Raw genomic sequence first — 24,520 nt, 5'->3', positions numbered from 1 at the left:
CATTGACCATACTGAGAGGTGGAAATTCAAGCTGTCTTTTCCCTCTTACCTTCACTAGGTGAACAGACTGACACATACACAGAAAATTGTTACTATTACAGTTCTGGATGCTGAAGCTGTAACTTTTTTCCCAATAAATTAGTGCTGTACCGGTTCTAGGCGTTGGACTTTTCTTTTTGTAAAGCTCAAAGCAGATTTAAGTAGTCTACTTTTTTCTTTTCTAAAATGTGTATTTAATTAAGGAAGGCAAGCTGGCAGTTGTAGAACCTTACAAAAAGCCTTTCCTCCCCTCTCATTTCTATCTGCTCCTCTCCCACCATCCACATCTCCTTCCCACCGTGCCCATTCCTCTTTTCCCCCCATCCCTCTTTTCCGTCCCCCATCCTCATCTGTTGCTATTGTCTCTCTTCCCCGATCCCGTTTCCCCCGCCCTCTCCCCCCACGGGCGGGACCAGGCGCTGCCCGGCACTCGCGGCGGGTCCGCCGGGCCGCTAGAGGGCGCTGTCACGGCCGCTCCCGCCCGTCGGTCGCCGTGGAGCGCGGCCGCTTCCTGGCGCGCGCGGCCCGGCGCGGCCTGACCGAGACGCGCGTCCGCCCCGCCGCGCTCGGGACTCCGCTCGCCCGGGGCTCCCCGCCCGCCGCTGCTCCGCGCCCGGGGCCACCCGCCCGCCGCCATGAAGCTCGTCAGGTGAGCGGGTGGGCGCGGATGGAGGCGGATTGCCCGCGCCCGGCCGCGGCGGCCGCGCTGGGCGAGCCCGCGCGCTCAGGGCCGCCCTGCGCTCTCCCCTCACCGCGGACGGGAGCGGCCCGGGGTGGGCCCGGCGGGAACGTCCTTAGGATGGGCTGGGCCGGGCGGGGGCCCCGCTGCGCTGGGCCGCGCTCCCGCCCCGGGGCCTGCGCGGGTCGCTCGGCACAGCGCTCCCTTTTTGGAGGGAAAGCCCCCGGGCTGGGGTAGTGTTGGCTTCCCGGGATTGTAACGACTTGTAAAATGGTTCCTTCTTCGTACAATAATGGCTGTATCGCCTGGAAGTAGATGCTGGATCCGGCAGTGTATCGCTCAAGAGGCCCAACTCCCGGTGGCTGGGCAGGAGGTGGAGTGTGTCACTAAATATCCCCAGCAGAATCCATGGGCGCCGTCTTTGGGAGCTCAGGATGCGGAACTGCGTGGTGCTGCCTGTCGAACACGTACGGCTTTATGTGGAAGTGAACGGGTTTGGGTTTTTTTAAACGCGTTTTTAATTCCCAGGTTTCTAATGAAGCTGAGCCATGAGACTGTGACCATTGAACTGAAGAATGGGACGCAGGTGCATGGAACGATCACAGGTACGGTAGGATGGGAGGATGCAGCAAAATACTCCCCGTTGCCTTTCGGCAAACAATTGGCAGTCGCGGCTTGAATGAGTTTTTTGTCCTGTGCTCCCTCTTGCGGGGACCGGCACAGGAAAATGCAGGAGATGGGTTTTGTAGTTCGTATCTTTGTGTGCAAGCGCGAGGTGTGTTTGTGTTACAGAAGTGTCTGAATATTGTCGGGAGTTGCTGGGAGCTGTGACCAGCCAGCTCTCCGTAGGCGACCACGAAAGTACTTGGGAATTTCAGTGGGTCACAGGTTGTCTTTGATGTGTAGTAGTGGATGAGTCCACCCGTGGGCAGACCAGCGCTGGGGGTGCATTTTGTGATCAGATTTCTCTGTTTTAAAGGTTCTGCTGGGAGCTGTAAATTTGCTGTAGCACTGGGAGCCTCTAAGCCCAGCTGCAGCTTTGCCTGCAGACAGGCCCGGGGGGGGAAGGAAGCAAACTCTTCCAGACCTTGCTTGGTAGTCTCTTAGAATTGTAGCAGCACGATCACAGAATCACAAAATGGTTTGGGTTGGAAGGGACGTGAAAGATCATCCCGTTCCAACCCCCTGCCGTGGGCAGGGACACCTTCTGCTATACCAGGCTGCTCAGAGTTCCATCCAGCCTGGCAGGGAGCACTGCTAGGGATGGGGTATCCACGGCTTCTCTGGGCAACCTGTTCCAGCTGATGTGATCTTGAATTGGTTAAATTTTGTGTGTAGGCAGTTCTAATCTAAAAAATAAAGTTAATGATTTCTGTTGAGTACGTTTTTTGTAAAGGTGAATCGAGATGGAAATGCGTATTTATATACGTGTAATTTCATGAGACGTGTTTGAAAACGCAGAGCTGGGTGTGGGATACAGGGCAGAGAGGAAACGTGGCCAAGAGAATCTGCTCCCCCGATGTTGCCGGAGGTCTGTTCTGTCGGTTCATGGGAGTTCCTGATTGCCAGGTGCTTCTTTGTATCACTGTGCTGAAGGTTGCAGGGAATTCTTTCCAGTTCATTATGTGGTTCTCAGGTATTAAAACATGTGCAAGCTATTTTGTTTGCTTTAGTAACCTCAGCGAGGGACATTGCTCTGAGAGTACTCCTGTGAGCTTTACTTATCGGGTGTGATGTGGGTGGGGCACGTTGTGTTTAATGAGGCAAGCCCTCGCGGGTGAGCTGAAGAAGCTGCTTCATCTCCCTTCCTAAACTCACCCCCAGGCGGCTTTTAGAAACTCTTCTGCCCAGGCACTCTTGGGGGAAAAAAAAAAAAAAGATACAACTCTTGTTAAATTTGAATTTTATTCCAGAAGATTGCTGAGGTGTTTTTTTGGCCAGTAGCAATCTGTGGGGATTTGGCAGAGTTCAAAACCGGCATTATTTTGCAGCCAGGTCCATCAGCTTTGATGAGAGCTGAGTGAGCCCCCTCTGTGCTCGATTGCAGCATGCTCTGCTGAACCCAGCCAGATGGGAAGCAAACACATTGCTGGGCTCCTGACCTCGCTGCTCTTTCAGGCTTAATTGTTGAGCAAAGCCTCTCTCATTTTCTGCTAAGAATCTGTAAAGAGATTGCACAATCTCCTCTTCTTCCCTTCACCAGGGCAGGAGCAGGGATGAAGGGGCAGATTTTGTGTAATGCCCCTCACACCAACCAAGGGACTGGGTCGGGTGGAGCTGTATAAAATCTAGAAGGAGGAGGAGAGGACAGAAGAAGTAAAGTCACTGTCATTTTATCTTCAGAGCTGGAGATCAAGTCCCACATAAAGTTTATGATCTGCAAAATAAGAATTTCTGGGGTTTTTTTTACTGCTTCTCATGGCTGTTACACAGTACATGCATCCAGCTGAGATTTTTTTATCCAGTTTGGGATTAGGCATAACACAGCATAGAGTGCACAGTACTGATTCCCTACAGTTTTTACATACTGGCTGTTCTCAGAGTTTGGAACCACAGTGGTTGTTCCTTGCAGTGGGGTATTTCATGTACTTTCATAGAAAATTCACTCACACAAAATAGTATTGGATGTATTTTATCAGAAGATAAATGCTGCTTTTGTGGTTGGATTTTCCTACAGCTTACAGAAAAAGGAAATTATTCAGGTTATTTTTCCTCTTCCAAGGTTTGTTTTCTTCTTTTTAAAGGACTAAAGATTAGCATTAGATTTCTGTAATAAGCAGTAGTTTATTTGTTGTTCAGAGGAATTATTTTAACCAATTGCAAAGCAGCTATTGCCAGGACCTGGGTAAAGATCTCTAACCATGAGGAGCTAAAGGCATCAGTTGGTAACTGGCATAATTCAAGAGAGAAAAGAGATGTAGTTTCATTCTGTGAGAGGCTCGAGTAATTAATGAGTGGCAGAAGCAGGTGTTGATGAACAGGATAAATCTCATTTCATGTGCACACTTAAAAACAGGCACCAAGAGACCTCATACCTGAATTCAGGCTTGTGTTGTTACAGGAGTGGATGTCAGCATGAACACGCATCTCAAAGCGGTGAAAATGACACTGAAGAACAGAGAGCCTGTACAGCTGGAGACGCTGAGTATTCGAGGGAACAACATCCGCTACTTCATTCTGCCAGACAGTTTGCCTCTGGATACTTTGCTAGTGGATGTTGAACCAAAAGTCAAATCCAAGAAAAGAGAAGCAGGTGAGTTTGTGCTTTCCTAGTCTGTTCTGCCTTTGTGTGAGTCTGGAGATGTCTGATTTGAGTGTCTGAACATCTGCATTTGGTATCAAATTCTTTCATCGCTGAGAGTTTGACACGGCACTGGTTCAGTCTGCCTTGCCCACCTCCTTGGCATCTGCAGAGCTTTCATTTACATGAAGTTGTGTTACGGCTTTTCATGTATCTGTTTTAAAAAATGTAAGTGTTTATCAGCTTGAGTAAGTCTTAACCTATCTGAGTCTCACAGCTGGAACCAAAGAGATTTACACTTCCTCTTCTCCAGATGTCTGCTATGTTTCCCCAGTTTGTATGGGGAGCTTCACGTAGATAAGTACAGGACAGTATCTCAAATGGTGCTGAATGATTCAGTGAAATTTGGTGGGGGATAAAAATGATATCTCTGAGAATGAAAAAAAAAAAGCTCCAGGAAGAGCAGAGACTGGAACACTACTGGAAGCCAAAGCTGGAGATGCACTCACTAGAATACAGCCTAGATTCCCTCAGGTTCTCAAGTCTCCCAAATTCAAAGTGCTGCTGAATAAAAATCCTTTTCCTTCAAAGCCTAACAGTATAAACAGTAACTGAAGTTTAATTCACACTAGTAATGATGAGTACCTAGTAAACCCCAGGAAATTTCCAGCAGTATATATTTTGCCCAGCAGTTAATCTGTGTGATTTTAAAACAGTGAGCTGTAAGTGAAAGCTAATTGTGCTTCAAAATCATGTTGTACCATTTCTCCTGTAATTAGTGTTGAAGTATGTGGGTGTGCAGGGTGTTCTGCATTGGTGAGCTCACCTTACTGACACGGGGTAAGGAATCTCAGCTGTGCAGCACCAAGTGTGAGCGCTGCGGCTGCTGCCTTGACAGGGAATAAGGACAAAGATCCTAAAGGGGCTTTGCTCCTCTCATGTTCTTTAAAAACAATCTGACCACACAGAGAAATGAGTGTGGTTGGATTGCTTTTTTCCTGAACCTCACAATGTGGTGTGGACAAGAACATCCCTACCTGGTGTCAGCTTTGGGGAAAGCAGCTGTGGTAGCTCCAGTTACCTCTGTTTGATGATCCCTGCATCTGCAGTGCACAGAAGCGCTCTCAGACCAAAGCTGTGCTGTGCTTTGCCTTAATCCATAAATGCTCTTGGGCTTCAGAAGTGTAAAACCCTCAATCTGCCCTTGACAAGTGAAGTTGTCAGGAAGGGGCAGGATGCTGGCTGGGGTGGATGTGCCACGTGTGCCTTGGCTTTGAGCGTGCTGGCGCTTGGCAAACACAGCTACCTGCTGATGCTGTCATCTTCCAGCCAGGGTTGATACTTCCATGGATTTTACAGGGTCAGTGTATACCAGCAAAATAATGACACCTTGCTTATGTCAAATTTGTCCTGTGCTCCTTCTGTCTTTCCTGCATTTCTAACCTGCGTCCCAGAATAATTGTCACATCCTGCTCCTTGAATGTGGATGCCACTGGGTATCTCTTAGAGAGCCACCTGCTTCCACAGAATTTTCAGTATCTTTTTGAGCCCTGCACTCACAAACACATTTGAAATGAGCCAATAATCTAAAGTTTGCAGAGTGCCTTTGCAGCCTGGTGGGTCGCATTTCTTTGGGAGAAAGAGATGCAAAGGCCCGTTATCACCGTATGGATCATACGACCTTCAGCAGTTGCTTGTGGCCTGCACTGTCCTATGATTCCATCTTCACTTTACAATTAAATAGCAGTAATTAAAACTGGGAGCATGCAGTCAAGACCTTTGCCTTAGAATCACATCTGCAATTGGCAGAGGCATCACTGAGACCAGTAGGAGCTGTTGGGTGCTGGGATCCTTTCAAAATGCTGACCTTCCACATGGTGCCTGAGACAGGATGAGTTTGTGTATCTCAGAGTGTGTCAAAATTTGCTTTTCCCTCTAAAAATCTAGATTGTATATATATATATATATATAAAAAAGAGGAGTTCTTGTTTCCTGTCAGATCACCCAATCACTTGGGAGCAGCCAACTGTTTTATGCCCTTGTTTTCTGCAGTGAAGCTAAGGACAGACAGTAGCCTGTGGAAGTTGTATACTGGACAGAGTAACACAGAAGATGAAAATATTGTCTGAAACTTACTGAGCATTAACAGACAATACCTAACTTAATGTCTTATCCCAGGGAAGCAGTGTGGTGATTATGCTCAATACAGAATGTATTCCTGGGTCTCACTTGATTTACCCTTTTTCTTTTACCTGCCAAGTTGCTGGAAGAGGCCGTGGAAGAGGCCGTGGCAGAGGCCGAGGTCGTGGAAGAGGAAGAGGAGGCCCAAGACGATAACTTCCCATCATGCAACTCTTATCAAATTCTGGGCAATTTCAGCTATTTTTTGTACAGGTCTTGTTTATCCATTTTTAATAAACTGAAATGTGAAAAGGTGTCTTTCCTTTGTTAGCAAATCCTGGGGAGGGAGGCAGGTGTGTCCTGTTTGTAGGGCTGTTGCAGACTACATGGATCTTGTTGGTTGTCACTGTGGAGATTTTGCCCGCCCCTGAAGGCTGTACAATTCCTCTTGCTTTTTGCCCCAGAATGAGAGACTTGTGTTGTGCTTTAACAGTGTTTGAAATTAATCCCTCTTTTCTAAGGCACCTGCCATCTTCTAATGGTTACATAGTTAAGACACTGTATTAAGAACCCTTTGTCCCGTAAGTGTGTCTCTAATATTGTTCTTCAGAGCGACCTTTTTTAAAGTTCATAGATATAATTTTAATGTTTTCTATTACATGAAGCTTGCAATTTAAACATGTTGCTTTCTTTATAAAACATTTACACAGGGAAATTAACCAGGTCCATGGAACTGCTGGATTGTTACATCTGATGATTAAAGAATACCTGGATATGAACTTTGTCAAAGCTAATTATATGGCATACTTTTGTTTGGGTGGGGCTCGTAAAGCAGCTTTATCACAGATACCTTCTAGTGTACTTAAAATGCATCCCTAGAAAATACAAAGTACAGCACAGTGCACAGTTACATACTGGAATTGGAAGTTTACTTCTGGACGTGGGAGAACTTGTGCAGCTCACATATATGGGTGCATATATATATGTATATGCATATATAAATATATATATTCACTGCTTTGCTGGACACAAGTATAAAAGAAGCCATGTTGGCCACATTTATCTCCCAGTGCCATCCTACTGCTTTCTCCCATGTAGGAAAGCAATGTCACATGCTCATTGCCAGACTTCAGCAGTTTCACCTGTTGATGAAATACAGATGTCACCTCAAACAATGAGTATGCTTAAGTGTTTTGAATGGTTGAGGGTATTTGCTGGTACTTAGGTGCAGGAACATGCTTGGTTGCTCATGTTTCCACACAGGCAGTGCTACAACAGTGGAAAAGAATCACCTAACGTGTAATGGGCTGATATGCTGGTTAATTTGTGCTAGCTGGCATTTTGTGAGCTGCTCTCCCTCTCACCTCTTTTACAGAGGCCATTTTAAAGCTTCATCTTGTTACAGAAGAGCTTTTTTTCTTCCAAACCATTGTGGAACCTCCCAAGAGCACTTTTTGGTCAATATAGCACCCACCATTCTCAACTCTATAAATAGCTGCTACAAATAATGGTTGCTGCTGTCTTCCAGAAGTGCCCAGTCACTGATGACAGGGGTAAGGTCTTCCCAAATCCAGCTGTCAGCTTTCATGCAACAGTTGAAACTCGTTCCCTCTTCAGTCTCTTCCTTACAAAAGTCACTAGTGCTCCCAGAGGAATGCACATGGTGGATGCCGCCACCAGCAGCCCGATCACTGCCAGGGCATAGCCTGGGTAATCCTTGGTCACCAACTGCCCCTGCAAGGGAGAAAAGCAGTGTTGGATCTGTGGGATCTGCCCCAGAGTCGGGCCAGGAGCAAAGCTGTGTGCATGGATCTAGACAGGACCTCTGAGAAGCAGTTCCAGGCTGTGGCAGCCCATGGCTGCCCTCAGTGCTGTTCTTTGTCCAACCATACACACTGAAACCTGACAAGAACAGAGCTGCTGACAACAGGATCGGGGAAAACTTCTGCAAGCTTTGGTAAAGAGCAGATTTTGGCTTGATTTGTGTTTCTTAATGAGGTGGCTGAGCCCTGACCTCTGTCAGGTCTCTGTTCCTCTCCTGGAGCCTGCGGGCTCATGCTGACACCCAGTCAACAGGCCAGGCCCACTGTGGGTCCCAAATTGGCCATGACATGAAAACAATGATGTTCTTTGTTTCTGCATGATGGGAACATTTCCACAAAAGGTTATGAAACCAGTGATTACTTATCCAGCAGTAATTGCTCTGTGATGAATACACAGTCCAGTATTCTTAAGAAAATGTTCTGGCCATAAAGAAAAATGTGTATGGAAATTATGAAAACTAGTCCAGCAGCAGCTCAGTTCTGTTAAAATACCACTAATTTTGTTCAAAATAAATACACTTTGAAAGCAGGGGGTTTTTAAGTGTGTTTTTAAAGATGATACTTGGGTCTTCAATATGAATGAAATTTAATTCTATGAAGAGTTGATTAAGAACCTCATAGAGGGAAATTAGTTTATTTTACAGAACCATTACATCATCACTAAGTCAAATTTCCCCTGTTTTTCCTATCCACAAAATTAAGGGATTGCCCTGACTCCAGCTACTCACTTTCAGAAGGCCATTTTGTGGAACAGTGTAGTTAGGAAGGAAGCTTGTATCCTTGCAGGAACTAAGGAAAGTTTTTTTAAAAAAAGCCCAAACCCATAACTCTTTTACCTGTGTGGCATCCCATGCTTGGTATTGCAATGTTCCTGTGAGGATATAGTCGGTGAGGTAAAAAATAAATAGGCTTATAATTAGCAGTGGACTAACAAAAGCCCACATAATTTTCCAATACCAGTTTGGCTTGCGTCCAATCATGGTGTAAAGATCTTTTTCAAATCTGTTCAAAAGAAAACCAAATACATTTTTATAAAGCAAACCAAACGTGTGTTTTTCAGACTGGCTACAGAAGTTCGATCAATACCTTGTTCTGAGTTACTTCAGAAACCACCTTCAGAATCGAGTATGTCATATGAGAAAGGGGAGAACAGCTGACCACAAATGAGCAGAGAATTATTGTCTGAAAAGCTGGCTCACCAGAATTATGGTGAGGGTGAAATCAAAAAAGACACTGAGGCTTCCAAGAGAATCCCAAATTGCAGAGAGGAGCTAGAAAAGGTACAGCAAGAAAGTTCTGCCTGAAGTGTAAGCTCAGACTGTTACTGCTGTCAGCTGACAGAGAAAAGCAATGATGCTGAAGTACTGTGGAGAAAACGGCTGGGTTTGTGTAGTTGAGTGTTCTCAGTGCTGGTATCTGACTGTCTTTGAGGAAGTACTGGAGATGGTAACTAAAATCTCACAGGAGACCTGGATCTGACTCGAAGGCGTTGAACTCGTCAAGGAGGTAATACTCGTGTATGTGCCTGGACACCTTGTGTGCTGGCAGACTAACAAAGCAAATGCTGAAGCCTTTCCTTCAGCTATTTTCAAACCCCTTTGCTGTTGAAAACTTCTCCTGATTCCAGAGCTTCCTTTTACCCACAAGGATTGATGGGAGACAAACAATGTGCAAGGTGACCACCTTTGAAACCAGACTTACTGGCACTGTTGTGCTCGTGCTGAATTCCTGTCATGGGAGGAGCGGAGTTTTGGCAGAAGTTGCTCCTGAGACCAAGGACACGAGCAGGGAGCCGTGTGTACAGCTCCTTGGTACTCCCCTGCCAGCAGAGACAGTGTCAGCCCAGCTTGGCCCCTCACAGTCCTGAGCCAAGGCCCTGGAAGGAAGGGGTCTGCAGGGCAGGGGAGACCCCCATCCCCTTGCTGACCCTATAGCATAGGAGAAACATTTAGCCCGAGGCCATATTTTTATTCTTGCCCGTGGCTGCTCCCGCAGCTGTCCCCCTATGAAGAAAGCAGGGCTGAAGTTTTACCTCCTTATCCCATAGATGTAACACACGGCGATGGTTTCCACCAGCACGATGAGCAGCAGTGAGAGGGTGGCTGCGTAGTCATTGAAAATGTCAAACCAGTAATTTCCAGCCTCCATGGTGAAGATCAGGCCAATTATACAATTAATGAAACACACAACACCTGCATGGATAAAACAGGGATCCTGCCATTATACCTGGAAGTTTGTGTAGGGAAAATGTCACACTTCTCGTGACTAAAAAGCTGGTGGGATTTCTGCTGAGCAGCTTTCTCTGAGGAGAAGGATTTTATTTTTTCCCCCATGGAAAAGATGTGTCCCTGTGCATGTGTGACTGTCATTAAACTGCTGCTCCCTAGACCTGCATAGTCACAGCACATCACCCCAGACCTGGTCAAGACGACCAAGTCTTAGCAACAGCCTTGTCACGTGTGCATGCAGCATCTGCTGTTGCTGCTGGGCACACAGCCTAAAACAGGTTTTAAGGTAGGACAACTGATTTCCACGCCCCAACAGGAGCATGTATTTCTTTTGGCCAAAGACTGAGGTGGTTCACAGCAGGGAGACTGGCAATGTGACTGAAGAGCTACTTGCTGCAGCTATACTGCCATTTGTACCATCCCTTTGAGTTTCACCAGTGAGTAGACCCCAGTCTGACAGAGCTGAGGTGTATTGGGAAGGCTGTGAATGCACAGCCACTACTGCCGTGGTGCTTTGGGAGCTCCCAAGGGAAAGTGCTGCACAGGCTGGGCAGGATTTCACAAGGGTAGGCAAACCCTTCCAGCAGCATATTTGCTATTCCCTGCTCCACCTGAGGTCAGAGAGGGACCCTCAATGGCGGTGGGACACCACAGCTTCTGGACACACACACACACACGTGCTCACTGTGTGGCCTGTGCTGCGGCCTGGCAGGTGCCTACCTGAGATCACCTCCTTGGGAAAGCGGGAGGCAATGACCTTGCTGTCAGTCAGTGGCGTGAGGATGGCAGCCGTGTTCCCCAGCATGCTGCCAATGCCCAGCATCAGCAGCATGAAGAAGTAGAGCACAGAGTACAGCTGGGGCACCTCCATGTTTTTGATCGCTTCCGAATAGACTATAAATGCCAGTCCCGTCCCCTGGACAGCCTGACAGAGACAAGGGGGGAAAACAAGAGTTACGGGCAGCTCCTCAGCTTGATAAAGGATGTAAGAGAGTGACTCTGTGTCATGACAAAGTACACCCAAGGTGTGACTTTGCACAGCAAAGGTAGGTGAGGTCTTCACTGTTCTATCCCAACTGCACAGACACTGGGTGCTGATGACCTGAGTGAGCCCCTGCCCCATCCTAAGGTGTAGAAATGATCCCCAGCCCTTGGTCAGGCAGCTCCTGGGCTCACATGGGGCACCTGAGCTCAGTGGGAGCAAAGGGGACAGCACAAACTAGCAACTCACCGTGTCTAGCTCAGCTTCCAAGCTGCAGTTTTTAATCTGTGGTGCTAATTGGGCATATTCCTGCGGGTAGGTGGCCATGAGGTAGTCTTTCATCTCGTTGAGATTGTCTGCTGTTAAAGAGCCTTCCTCCAGGTCAAAAGCATTCAGCAGCAGCAGGATCACCCTGGGAAGGATTACAGGAATTTAGTGGCTTTCAGGCCCAGGACACCTCACCCTTTTTTTCCACCAGCCCCCGTGGGGATGCTTTGCTGGCCCCAGGGCTTCAGTCTCCCTGGGTGAGAGCAGCACTTCCAGCACAGTGTTGGGACATGGGCAACCTTGTGCTCATCAGTGCCTTGGGGGGAGCAGCTCCTGCACCCAAACTGCTGCTCCCAGGCAGGTATTTTGGGTGCTGGCCAGTGCTGGCTGGTGTCTCTTCCCCTTTGCCCTCCAGTCTCATGTCCACACCCCCCAACTTTAAAGTCTTGGCAACAAGCAAGAACTAGCAGCTTGGTTTCCTCTCTGATCAGCAGATAGATTGAAAGTTTTAAAAATATGAGTAAATGTGTAACTGCCACGGGCCCTGTGCCAGGAACTGCATGCAAGCTTGCAGCTACAGGACACAATCCTGCAGGCTGCTGGGCTTTTGCAGAGCATCACAGCCAAGGAGGCTGTGCTCCTGGAACAGGGCTTAGCCTTAAAAAGTGGGATCTGAACATCACTGCATTTATTAATCAGCTCCCCCACACTCCCTGGAGCATGTGCCAGGAAAAGAACACAGGGGAAAGTGCCTCTGTCACCTGCCCAGGCAAACTCATCCTCTTGCCTAGGCCCGTGCCTGGAAGCAGCACCCAGGTGTCAAAAGGCAAAGCACTCTGACCTTTCATCTCAGGCTTCATCACCTTGAATAGCTCCTTTAGCTTTATTAGAGCAGTATCGGGTCTGGTCTTGGGGCAGTGCTGGCAGTGCTGCGTGCTGTTATTTATTTACCTCCCCCCTCACCTGCCCCAGAACAGCTTGCAGTGGAAAAGCAGCGAAACAGCGGGCTCTTACTTGTTGATGCAGCTCTCATAGTTAAAGGTCGCCTTGAAGCCGTAGATGGAGAAGGTGACGATGCTGGCGAATACGGAGGTGGTGCTGTTGATGAGGGACACGATGATGGCGTGTCTCTCGCAGTTGTTGCTGGGCTCATTGTAGCTGGCAAAGGCGATGAGGCTGCCGAAGCCAAGGCCCAGCGAGAAGAAGATCTGAGTGGCAGCGCTGATCCAGGTCTTGGGGTTCAACAGCTGCTCCAGCTGCAAAAGCCAGATGAGAGAGCAAGACCATGAAGTTTCACACCAGGGCCCAGCACTGCCCCTTCCAGCCTGCAGGGATAGGGACAAGGCCAGGGATGGGGCCCTTTGTGCACTCATTTTAGGTCAGGAGTGGTTTTGGACAGGGTTACTGCTCTGACTGAAAGTAATAGCTTATGCTAATGGGAAGGTCTTCTTCTGCAGGAAAAAGCAAGCAGCTTATGGGTATCATGGCAGAACAGCCTCCAGCCACTCCCAGCCGGGATTTCCAGCTGCCAGACCTACGGTACTGCTGCAAAAATTCAGTATAAAAAAAGGAGGACCAAGACCTTTTAAAAACTTACATGCTCAGTAACCAATAACATTTCCTGAAAAATTCAATACAGTTTTTCTGCACCTTTGGTGTGAACATGTAGATGAGCCCATTCACAGCTCCGTGAAGTGTTAATCCTCTGATGAGGTATATGATGAGAACACAGTATGGCAAAGAGGCTGTCACATACACGACCTGGGGAAAGAGGGGAAAGACCTTGGTCTAAAGAATACATAAGACAAAGCTAATCTGCTATGTCAGTCTCACTTTACATAATTAATTTCCATTATTGTGTTTGTTATCATGTATTAGTCTTTAAAGAAATATTATCAGACAGATCTAACTTTAGATTTACATTTTAGGGAAACAAGTTCTTAATAATACTGAAGACCTGCACTACTCTTCCCAGGGTCTTCTCTTTGATGGGAAAACAAACAAAAATCTAAAATATTTGCAGCATTCACAAACTAAGTGACTATCTATCCAAAACTCATTAGGCAAAGGTCATTCATAATTTGCTCTATAAGGAAGGCAAGCAGAGGTCATAAAAGGTCAAAATCAAATTTGAATTGAATCAAATTGAATCAAAATTTAATTGAATCAGTTGCAGCAAGTTCGAGAGGTTATTCCTAGTTTACAGTCTCTTGGCTTTCTTGTATTTGACTAAGACGATTTGGGGATTACAGCCCTCAGCTTGCTGCTTAGTGCAGGCTCAGCCAGGACATTGGGGTTTTTCTCCCCACTTCCTCATGATTTCTGTTGTGAAGAAAAAGCAAGCAAAAACTGTCCAGTAGGTGTATTTTTTTTCTTGCAAAGACCAAGGAATAGACATCTGCTGACACGGCTCTGCCGTGGCAGATGGCTTTCCTCATGGCCAGCAGCCTAGCAACTGGTTTTGCAGAGAGCTGGCTGTGTTTAAAGGACTTTTCTGGATTATTTTTTTAGTATCACTCAGTGTTTTGGTTGATCCTGTTTCAGCTGCAACTTGACAGGGCAGCAGAGGCAGCAGAGCTCGGTGCTCCGGGGGAGATGCCGTGACCCCAAGGAACAGCAGCCATCCCGCACTGCCTTCCCGCGCTCGTCTCCCCTCCGCACGCCCCGCCCGGGCCCGGCAGGGCTGTGCCCCGCGCTCACCTTGCCGGTGGAGGCGGTGCCGCGGAGGATGCAGAGGTAAACCACGAGCCAGGCCAGCGTCAGGCACAGCGCCTGCTCCCACTGCACGCTCCCGCTGGCCTCCAGCGACGGGGAGATGTTCAGGGTCTGCCGGTACCAGAAGTACTGCGTGGACGATGTCTTCTCACACTCCTCCTCGTAGCCCGTGCGGTTGCTGTTGAGGGGGCAGGTGGCCCATGGCAGGGGGTCCTGGGATGGAGGGACATGGAGTGAGTGCCCTCGGCACGGCAGGCAGAGCCGAGCTGCCGGTCAGGAGCAGGGAGGATGATGGCAAGGGCGACTTTCTGCCCGGGCTTGCTTCTCTCTGCACGGTGCTGCCTGGGGCTGGGGATGACCCTCTCCCCTGGGGATGATCTCTTTTGACACTGTCCCTTGGGAATGACCTTCTCCCCAAGGATTGATGCTTTCTGATCCTCTCCCCTGGGGACGACCCTTTCTGACTCTCTACCCAAAGACAGACCTGCTCTGTCCCTCTTCCTTGGGGATGACCAGACTGATTCTCTCCCCAAGGACTGAGCCTCCTTAACCTTCTCCCCTGGGGATGACACTCTCCAAGCCTCTACCATGGGGCCAGACCTCTCCCCTGCCAGGACACCCTGGCAACAAGGCACATGTGACTGAAGAGTCACAAGGCTAGCCTTGACCTGAATTTCATGGTGAGGAGAAGACAATGGCAAATGCCTCTGGGAAGACCATGGAGGGAGACACCACTGCATCACTTTTCTCTCCAGAAAAGCCCTGGGTTTCTGAAGCTTTTGACAACGCTCCACCTCCCCTTCCCAGCTGACAATGGTGCCATGCAACATCCAGCACCAATGCAAAGCCACCACGACCCTCCACAGCCACAGTGGGGCCAAACTGGGCCATTGGGAGCCCACACACCTGGAAGGAGTGGAAGAGGTACCAGAAGGCCCAGGCGTTTATCACGTTGTAGTACATGGAGAGGAAGAAGGAGACGACAACACTGGCAACTCCTGCAGGTACGGAGGGAGACACTTGGTCAGCAGCAAAATCCCAAAATGCCCAGGGTTCCATAACATCTGTGGGGTGTGGGAGCAGCACTGCCATGGCTGACGCAGCAGGGGCTGTGTCCCTGCACAGCCATGCACACAGGGCATGTCCCTGTCACTGCAGACACTGCCTCCTCCTCCCGCCAGGACTATCCTGAACTCGATTTCATACTCTAGGCCCCAGGGAGGGAATATTCAATGTATCATTAAAAATAAAATGTGTGCGCATGCAAATTAATGATAGCTTGGGTTTCCATGGTAATTTAATAACATAAAAATGTATCTAAGAGTGGACATTGGTAAATGGTAGACTGGAACAGTAGGAAATTAAGGCACTATTTTATCACTCATGTTGAGCTTACTGGGAAGGTGCTCTTGGGGTCAAAGCCCAGTGTAGGCAGACCCAAGGGCTGGGTTTAGCACTGGCCTTCACACCGTGATTTTGGCAGTCTGCCTGAGGGCAGGGGGACTCACACCTCTGAATCCAGACCCAACACAGCAAGCTGGGGTCTGGCCCCAATGCCCCACAAGGGACAGGATAAATGCATGCCATGGGGTGTCTGGCTTTGCTCAGCCTGGTGAGACACAGTAAAACCTGAGCTCTCACCTGGGTCTTCCCTGAAAGACAAAGCTCTCCTATCTAAAATCACCCACATTCCCTGTGTGCTGGAAAATACAGATGGAAGCTGAGAACATACCAACACCGCAGAGGTAGGGGCTTATTATTTTCCAGGCGCCGATGCTGCCCTGCCGCATACGCTGCCCCACGGCCAGCTCCAAGTACAGCAGCGGCATCCCCTCAGCAATCAGCATGACAAGGTATGGGATCAAAAAGCCACCTGTGAGAACAAACCCTACAGTCAGCTTTCGGCAGATCAGCAGCAAGATAAACACCACATTGCCCTATTTGTGTTCAAATCAAGCTGTCAGTGTCCCAGAGGCCGGCTGGGTCTGGGTCCTGTCTAGGCATCTTGAGTACTGAGGGCACGGCCCAATCCTGACGGACATCTCACAGAGGTTTCGGGCAGCGTCCCAGAGGCTGGTGGGCGCTGACTGCCTGGGCGCAGGGAATTTTCCGCAGGGACTTGGCAGGGCTGGGATTTCTGCTGTTAAACTGTGTTGGCCGGCACTGCGTTGAGGCAGAGCTGCCCAGATGAGTCTGGGCGGTTTGAGCAACGCTGGGGGCTGGGGCTGTTAAAGGGTAACCAACCACCCGCCAAACCTTGTAAACGATAATGAGAAAAAGAGGCCGAGGGAAAGATTTACTTCAGTGTGGGGTGTTCTGCCGCACAGCCAAAGTGCTCAAAGAAAAAGTAACAGCAATGTCTGTGTCAAACAGAGAGTTTTGAGTAACACGTTGAAGTCTGGCTTTGCTAAAAAATAAAGAACCAACCAAAAAACCAAATAAAAAACCTCCCAAATCCCCATGCTGAGCCCACAAGCACCAGCAAATGAATGAAGGCTTTTCCCCCAGGGCCCCACCTGTGGGAGCAGACCCTGGGACAGAGGCATAGAGTCTCCTCCTGCATGGGGCTGCTCATCCCTACTTCCCGCCACATGGAGAGCCACAGAGATGCTCCTGTGGAAGAGCAGCAGCAGGAATAGGAAGGTTGACAGCGAGGAAGGGGAAAGGACCTTCCCACCTGGCAATCAGGATGTGCTTTGGCTTAAATTTCTGCCGGAAAAAAATGAAAATCCTTGTATTCGACTTGGGGCTCACTTCAGAAAGAGCTGCTGACTGAGTCAAAAGCTGGATTTTTGCGAAGGCTTCCCTGCTTCCCTTTTTACAGCAAGCCAAAATATTTACGTAAATATCTCTTATTTAGGATTTAATCTGTGGCATTAACATTCCTTGCAATGGGCTCTGTGCAGTGCTGTGGAGGAATGAACTCCGTGCAGCAATTGAGGCAAAGACCTGGAAATAAACACAGAGCAATAATCCGGTTTATTCTGGGAATTAATTTCCCACCTCCCAGCTCTCTTGTTATTAACAACCCCTTTGTTAGTCTGTTAGATAACTTCCTATGCCGCAAGGGAGCCGTCGGAGGTTTAAGAGCTCCTGCAGCCGCTCCGTGCCGGCGGGGTGCCAGCTGCCCCAGCAGCCACTGAGGGGAGTTCTGCCATGTACCACAGGGGAATAGGCATCAGGCCCTTGCGAAGGCTTTTCCACCCTCCCAGCAGCGCTGCCACATGTTTGGCATTGACTGTGCCACCTGGCAAGGAGGGGAAATGCCTCCAGGCTTGTTCTTCACCCCAACGTCCCCCCGCAGCTGGGGGTGCCAGGGCCAAGCCCCTGCCCCTTGCTCTGCATCCTGTTTGCACACAGATCTTGCTCCTAACGCCACTCTTCCCAAAGAGTAGAACCAAAATGTCTCATATAAGGGACTCTGAGCAGTCGATAAACCAGCTCCTTATCAGCTGTGAATCAGCACAGCACCACTCAATTCCCTGCTCATTTACACCGGGCGTTGCTCCCTACGGTGCCAGCTGTCTGCAAAAACCAGCCCCCAGGCCAGATCCCTGTAGTTGGAAAAATATGCGGAGTGTGCCCAGGGTCTGCTCAAGGCACTGGGCTTGGCCGTGGCACCCTGGCCCCTGCTCAGGCTCCTGCCTGGTGCTCAGGGGCTTCCTGGCCCGGGGCTGAGCGCTGCTGAGCACCAGCCCTGCTGTAGACCCACCCCAGCCTCGTCTGAGCCTGGCCCAGCCTGCCTCGGGACGGAGGAACTGCACCTACGAGGTCTGAATGCCCCCTGGTCTGCTCAGGTCATGCTCTCGGCAGGAAAGCAAGGAGAAGGACGAGAAGGAGGCAAACTGCTGATGAACAGAACGTCAGGTTATAAAGTCTACAAATACTGTTTATCGGTATCAGCCGCGATAAGGCCCTATTGCCCTGCTGGGCAGGACAGGGACTGGTTCTGTGCTTTATTACAAGGAAGATGCCAAACAAGCTGGTGTCCCCCCCTAGTCCCAGTGCCTGGCATATCCAGCTCTTAAGATCCTGAAACAATCTTCTGTATTCGTGGGTTTTGTGAACCCCTGGAAAGCCACAGAATCCTCTTTAACAGGGCAGTGAATAAAACAAGAAAAGCAAAACCTGCTGTCAGGAGTTTTAATTTCACAGTAGAAAGAGCTGCCTTTCCCCACATAAATATAAGTGGTGATGAGAAAAATAATAGAAAATATAATGAAAAATAATGGAAAGACATTCTTACAAAACATGCTTTTCAGAAAATACTTGGGTGTATAGTAGAATCATATAGCAGTTTGAGTTGGAAGGCACCTTTTAAAGGTCATCTAGTCCAAAGCCCCTGCAATGAGCAAGTTTATTTAATCTTCTATTCAGGCTAACCAAGTGTTCCAGTTTTGGTTACACTTCAGAGAATCCTCACCACCTGCTACAATACAGATGGCTGGTTAAAAGAACCACACAAAGCCCGCAAAATGTCCGAGTTTTGCTGTCCTTCGGGATGTCTGCCATGAAGGGCAGTTTGATCTGCATACAGAAATACATTTTAAGCTTTGTGCTAGAGTTCAGTGTCAGATATGAAGTCTTTACCCTTAAAGCATGTGAAGGCAAATACATGCAAAATTACAGCACATCTATCATTTCTGCTATCTGAAGTGTCTAAGAAAGCTTCAGCCACTGCAGTATCTATCTCCTACTCACCCTTCACCCACCATATTATCTGGATTTTTCTGACCTGATCCCACAGGACAGCTCTGATGCAGTCTCAGCGCTGAGATGCCTTTTCAAATAGCAGCATGAACCAATTCCTACTACCACAAGTGCATTTAGAAGTAAGCTACCAGCCAAAAAAAAACAAGCATGAAAGGAGTAAAAAGTCATTAAACAGCTTAGTGTGTCTTCCTGAAAGGAAGAAAGGGCAGAAGGAGACCAGAAGCAGATGAGGCAGATGTTCATCATGTCCCCTAATGCAAGATTGAGATGGGTGCAAAACTACAACAACAGATGCAGTATGAGAAGTAGTAAAAAACTTGGTTGTCTTACAAAGAGAGGCTATTTCTAAAGATTCTTCAAAACAGTGGTAGCTGTATACTAGAGGAGATTATTAGTACTGGTCTTTAATTAATCTAATTAACTGACTTTTGATTTCCAAGGTACAACAGCTGTGGCTCATATATGCCACAGACATCTTTCTTCAGTTTGGACCCAGGAGGAGGATAAACTTTCAAAGGGGGTTTTGGGGTTTTTTTTGGTTGGCTTATTTATCTTTGGAGGACAAATCAATTTATTCCTTATTTTCAAAGGTTACTGGGAGGCTTTAGCTGTGGAACTCCTGTTGATTAAGGCATTTCAGCCAACTTCAAGGCAGATTTGCAGCCAGGTTATCATCTCCTCAAGTAAGGCTTTGTATAAAAGACATTAATGACAGGTACTTGAAATGATACAGCTGATCTTTAAATTAAATCAGTGTCATCATCTCCCCTTCTCAATATTTTCCAAGTCCCCATTGGTGAATGTAAAAGGATATGAACCAGTTTCTGACACTTTCAGAGTGATTCAATGGGGCAAAAATGTAATAAATGAATACCATGTGGATCTATATCTCTCACTCTACCTCCATTCTTTCAGAAAACATGGGCCTTCCCACTGCTTCATCGCCACTTACAGGAAATAAATGCCACTGTATTGGGGCAGCTGTCAGGTAAAAGCCTAATGCTAAAGAATACATAAAATAAAGCCACAATAAAGCAGATTGCACACCAACAGAAAGCCAGACCTCCTACTCTGCCCTGGACCCTGCTGGGTGGACAGGCATTAGCATGGACAACATACTTTTGGACTTAAAGCTTGCCACACTCCTCCTCAAAGGAAGCAAGAAAATGTAAACCACACTTACCTCCTCCGTACATCTGACATAAGTATGGAAACCTCCACACATTTCCCAGCCCCACAGCATAGGAAATGCACGCAAAAATAAACTGCAGGGGATTGTCCCATAAGGGTCGGGATTTCTCCATTGCCTTCTTGCAGGCAGAGGTTTCAGCAGAGCCTCCTGCCTTCACTCCCTCAGGTACTCTGCCAACCGTGCCTCACACTCCACGCCAGTCCGGCTTGGAGGGGAGGGAAAGGCGGAGGAGCTATGCTTGCCAATTCCTATCAAGCTTTTTAATTACTAATCTTATTAACAGGCACATACTGAAATAGGAATGCTGGTAAATAGATTATAGACACACACAGAACTATAAAATTGGTACTTTGGGTGAATAGCTGCTTGGGTTTTGACTGGCATTTCTGGGAAGGATGTGAGCTGAGGGATTTTTATTGACTCACATGCCAACTTGAAGCTGTGAGGAAATAACACTGGGGCTGCAGTTTGGTTTTGGAAATGGAACACTCCTCCACAGGGCTCCCTTCACTACCGAGTGGCATTCATCTGCATGAGGCACCAGCTTGAATTTGAATGCACAGAAGAGGGGTTCCCACACCATTAGGACTGGGTTTAGGGACTGTCAGTGCTGACTTTTAGGGTAAGAATAAACAGGTCCTCAGACATCCTATCACCGTGCCCTGGTGCTCACCTCAACCAACCCAGCACGCTCCCCAGTTCCAAAGTGGCCCTGAAACAATCCTATCAGCCACGCAGGTCCCCAGCCTGCTGCACACTTTGAGAACAGCACTCAAGTTTGACCCTCCGGGAATACTGCCCTCCCTCTACATACTCTGCATGTGCACAACAGTGTGAAATGGCCAGTCTCTTCACTTACCTTCATGCTCAAACCCCACTGCTGCAGGTGAACTTTTCTGAGGGGTTGCCGTTTTAAAATACTTTCACAAGCAGCAGGGACCAAATACAAAGGCCAGTGGAAAAAGATGTCTGTGGCCATTGTGGAAGCAGAAGGATCTAGGAGGCCTTTGGGTCATCTGAAGGCACATTGAGGTGCCAGGTCTGAACATGACCCTGTGTGTTTGGGCCCCTGCCAAGGTACACTTTGAGCTCAATCACTTTGGACAGGTCTTCCAGTGAAGGAGGCTGCCAGCAGCGTCTGCAGCAATAAAAAGCAGCTGAGCAACTCCAAGGACTCAGCTTCCTTCCTCTGTTTAAATGGGTTTTTTCCAGGGCACCTTTCAGGACCATTTTATAAGTAAGACTCGCTCAGCTGCTGTCAGTCTCATTCCTTCAGTGCCAGGAAATTTGCTCCCTGCCAGTGCTGTGTGGGCTGCTCCAGCATCCCATTGGGCACTGGCCAAGCCAAGGCCTCCAGCTGTGGGTACAGGTGAGAACCCCAACCCCCGGGCCTTTGGACAGGAGCCCGAACTGCAGAGCGTGTCGTGCAGTGCTGCTGAGCCCAACAGAACCACTCTGGTGCACCTGCTGACCAGCCACCTGTATTACCAAAGTCACCAAGTGGGACACTACTTTTCTCACAGCTTAGAAAAGGTGATGGCAAGAGGTTTACACATTAGGTGCATCCATTCTTCAGGGTGTGTTTTAGTGGTGCTAGAGATGTAAGTTGTCATTGGAAAACATCAGGGTATGCCAAAGCCTTCTGTAGTACAGGTTTGAGGGAAGTTTGTGACTTTTTTGCATTCTTGTCTTGCCTGCAGAACTGCAACATGCCAGCTAGCCCTGGAAATATGCCTCATGGGTATAACCCAGAATTCTGCTGGAAGGAATAATCCAAGGTAATTTTAAATCCATAAGCTGTTAAACTGAAAGACACACACAGACAATGTGAGTTGCCCCACATCACGAAATTACTACAAAGTCAAATGCCCATCCCTGACAGTGAGATTTATTATAAATGATGTGTATAAACAGCTCACAGTATTAAATAATTCACTGACAGGACAGCCTTAAAAATAGCACATCACTACCACCTGGGATGCTTCTGTGTGAATAGATTACTCCTACTGATGAGCATCATCAAGTTAAAAATTTCCTTGGCTCTGTACCTCCTTCCCATTACATTTCAAACTAGTTTACTAATGGACTGGAGGAGATTGTGCAGGCAGAGATGTGATGTCCTTATCTTGGGTCAGGCCAGATCAGGAAGTTCAGGTGGAATGAGATGAATCCTTGCCTCTCTCACAAATGTCAGCCTCATCAGTAGCTCAGATCACAGACTATTGTGACATTTTTCTAAAGGTGGTCATGCATATAGGCACCCAGCAAAGTGCCTGTCATCTAGTGGCTCCTTGAGACACACGCTTTAAATATATTTAAATGTATTTGAACAGACAACGCTTAGGAATTCTTGCTGTGGGACTTTGTATACACACCTCAGATTATCAATATGCTATTTCTGATGCTGTTCATGATTTTATCTCCCTTGAACTGCTTTCATTTGGGTTAGGGAAGGGCTTGAGCTTTATCTTTAGGTACAAAGACAAGTCTCTAATAGACATACACAAGAATTTTTTATCATTTCACTGCTCATATTAAAGAAGGATTAGAAAGAACTTTTTCTCCCAGTACCTAACAAATTTGAGCTGTGGGGTTTGGGGGAGTGGTTGAAAAGGGCAGGGGTTCATCTGCACAGCAGACCAGGGACTGATGGGACTGCCCAGGAGAACTGCCCTATGTAAACCTAGTCAGAAGCTGATAAACAAAGCAAAGAATCCCATTTATTACTGAAGCAAAACTACAAGTACTTAGGTGAAGGTATCAACTAAAAATCCTGGGCTTGTGTCTCTTGATGCCAGTACAGTAAAAAGCCAAATGCCTCTCCCAGCTACCTAAAATGCAGACAAAAAGGGAATCTGGGGCCTTAGCGACAGGTTGGGGATCATGACTTCAGGGTGTGAGAGAACCTTAATAGTTCTATTGGCAAAAGTCAGGGAAACAAGGTAGGAAGAAATTCTACCAGGTAGCCTGGACCTTATTATGCTACCTCCAACATGTATTACTATACCCCTTAGATTTAAAAATAAACCTCTGGGCTCTCCTTGATGAGCCAGACATGTGGGAGGGGGACAAAGTGTCAGCAGCTCTGGTGTTTAGTATCTTCCATTCCTGGAGGCACCCACTTCCAAATGCAAACACAGTATCTGCTCATGTATCAGATGATTATCAAAGCAAAGCCATGGAGTCTCTACAGCCTCTGCACGTGTTTACTGATGCTGTCAAGGGAAGCAGACAAGCAGACAAGAGGGTAACAGCTTCCACATACGGGTTTTCTGTTGGGATTCACTATTCACAGCTGCTACCCTAAGATGCCTATTTCCTTACCTTAGGAGAAAGAATCAATCCATCTGGATTGCCAGATCTTTGACAGCTCATAGGCCATGACAACTGTTTGGCAATTGCTCTATGTGTAATTGGAGACTACAGTTACTCCTCTAAACTGTTACTAGGATTACAATTATTCCTTCCAGTTTATCACTACTACTTGTTGCTTAGTTCCAAACTGTAGATGATGCCTTTAGGGTCTGTACTCTGAAGTAATTTCCAACCTCTTAATGACCCTTAAAACTGTTTCACTTTACCTCAACCTCCCAAGAAAAGCATGCCTGAAAACAGCCTCTCTATTTTCCTTGCTTTTCCTTAGCACCACAGCTCTATCCATCTTCTGACTGTGTGATTTCTTAGGGTACTCACTCCATAAAGGTGCACTCAAAGCAGTTCTGATTCGTAGAATTGCACCTAATTCACCCGAACTTCAAAACTGACCTGCGTCAAACGAGAGTCAGAAACGGGCATGTCACTAAAAGGTAGGTGGATTACTCAGTCAGTTCTTCTGCTTGTCACCTGCCAGTTCCCACCTTCTCTGTCAAAGCTTGCCTGCAGTCTGGGGAGGTCTCCGGGCAGCTCTCTTGTTCACCAGCAGCTGGCAGTCGTGAGCTGCTCTTTCACAGTTCTGCACCGACCTCTCTGCATCACCATGACTTACCACGGACACTCCAAGGCACTACATCAACAAGTTCCTAAAAATAATAATTAAAAAATAACTAACGAAAGAAAATTTCTGGTGAAATAGAATGACATATATATACCCCCCTTTATTTGGAGAAGAGCTGACTCCAAATATGCTGCCTAATACTTCAGGGTATACCCAAGAGGAGAGACTGCTAAGGAGGGCACAAGATGTCTTCAGGGAAAGTCTGCAGGCAGCCAGAGCAGAGCAGGAATCCTGGGACAACACCTTCCCTGGGACGTTGTCAAAATTAATAATCACAGGTTAACTCCCTAGGCACATTCTCTGTTCAAAGTCAGTTACAAAAATAGCTATGATAACAATTACAATAACAATTCTTACCTGCTCACATACAAACTTACCTTCAAATGACTTCAAAATGTTTTAGAAGGCATATCCTTCTAGACCAGATCAAACCTTTTAAGCTCGATGCATTCAGCCACCTGATACCCCAACATGATTCACATTTGCTTCCTGAGGCAGTAAGGATTTCACTGTGGTTTCACAGCAT

At 47.6% G+C, this 24,520-nt stretch overlaps 2 protein-coding genes across 6 annotated transcripts; one reads left to right on the top strand and one right to left on the bottom strand.

The window, feature by feature from the left end:
- Window positions 1–557: 557 nt before the first annotated feature.
- Window positions 558–6,859, top strand: SNRPD1 (small nuclear ribonucleoprotein D1 polypeptide). Its single transcript, XM_042043359.1, has 4 exons — window positions 558–688; window positions 1,247–1,323; window positions 3,780–3,971; window positions 6,220–6,859. Exons 1-4 carry the CDS (start codon window positions 675–677, stop codon window positions 6,294–6,296), a joined length of 360 nt encoding a protein of 119 aa, XP_041899293.1. The 5' UTR covers window positions 558–674; the 3' UTR covers window positions 6,297–6,859.
- A 133-nt stretch (window positions 6,860–6,992) lies between these two features.
- SLC6A20 (solute carrier family 6 member 20) lies at window positions 6,993–23,940 on the bottom strand. Of its 5 annotated transcripts, XM_042043352.1 has the most exons (12): window positions 23,858–23,940; window positions 16,773–17,044; window positions 15,828–15,968; window positions 15,002–15,093; window positions 14,081–14,308; window positions 13,031–13,141; window positions 12,395–12,636; window positions 11,363–11,525; window positions 10,852–11,056; window positions 9,936–10,095; window positions 8,740–8,905; window positions 6,993–7,814 (listed from the first exon to the last, which is right to left on the bottom strand). In XM_042043352.1, exons 3-12 carry the CDS (start codon window positions 15,940–15,942, stop codon window positions 7,665–7,667), a joined length of 1,632 nt encoding a protein of 543 aa, XP_041899286.1. In that variant the 5' UTR covers window positions 15,943–15,968; window positions 16,773–17,044; window positions 23,858–23,940; the 3' UTR covers window positions 6,993–7,664. The 5 variants fall into 5 exon arrangements, with proteins under 5 accessions (XP_041899286.1, XP_041899285.1, XP_041899284.1 ...); XM_042043351.1 differs by lacking the exon at window positions 16,773–17,044 and having other exon boundaries at window positions 23,858–23,937; XM_042043350.1 differs by lacking the exons at window positions 16,773–17,044; window positions 23,858–23,940 and adding an exon at window positions 19,992–20,844.
- Between the last annotated feature and the right edge of the window lie 580 nt (window positions 23,941–24,520).

This window comes from Corvus kubaryi, unplaced genomic scaffold (genome assembly GCF_017639235.1).
Source record: "Corvus kubaryi isolate FWS band 111438036 unplaced genomic scaffold, C.kubaryi_AGA036_p1.0 37398, whole genome shotgun sequence".
Taxonomy (NCBI): domain Eukaryota; kingdom Metazoa; phylum Chordata; class Aves; order Passeriformes; family Corvidae; genus Corvus; species Corvus kubaryi.
Note: the sequence above shows the minus strand (reverse complement) of the source record. Positions and strands in the feature narration are given on the sequence as shown.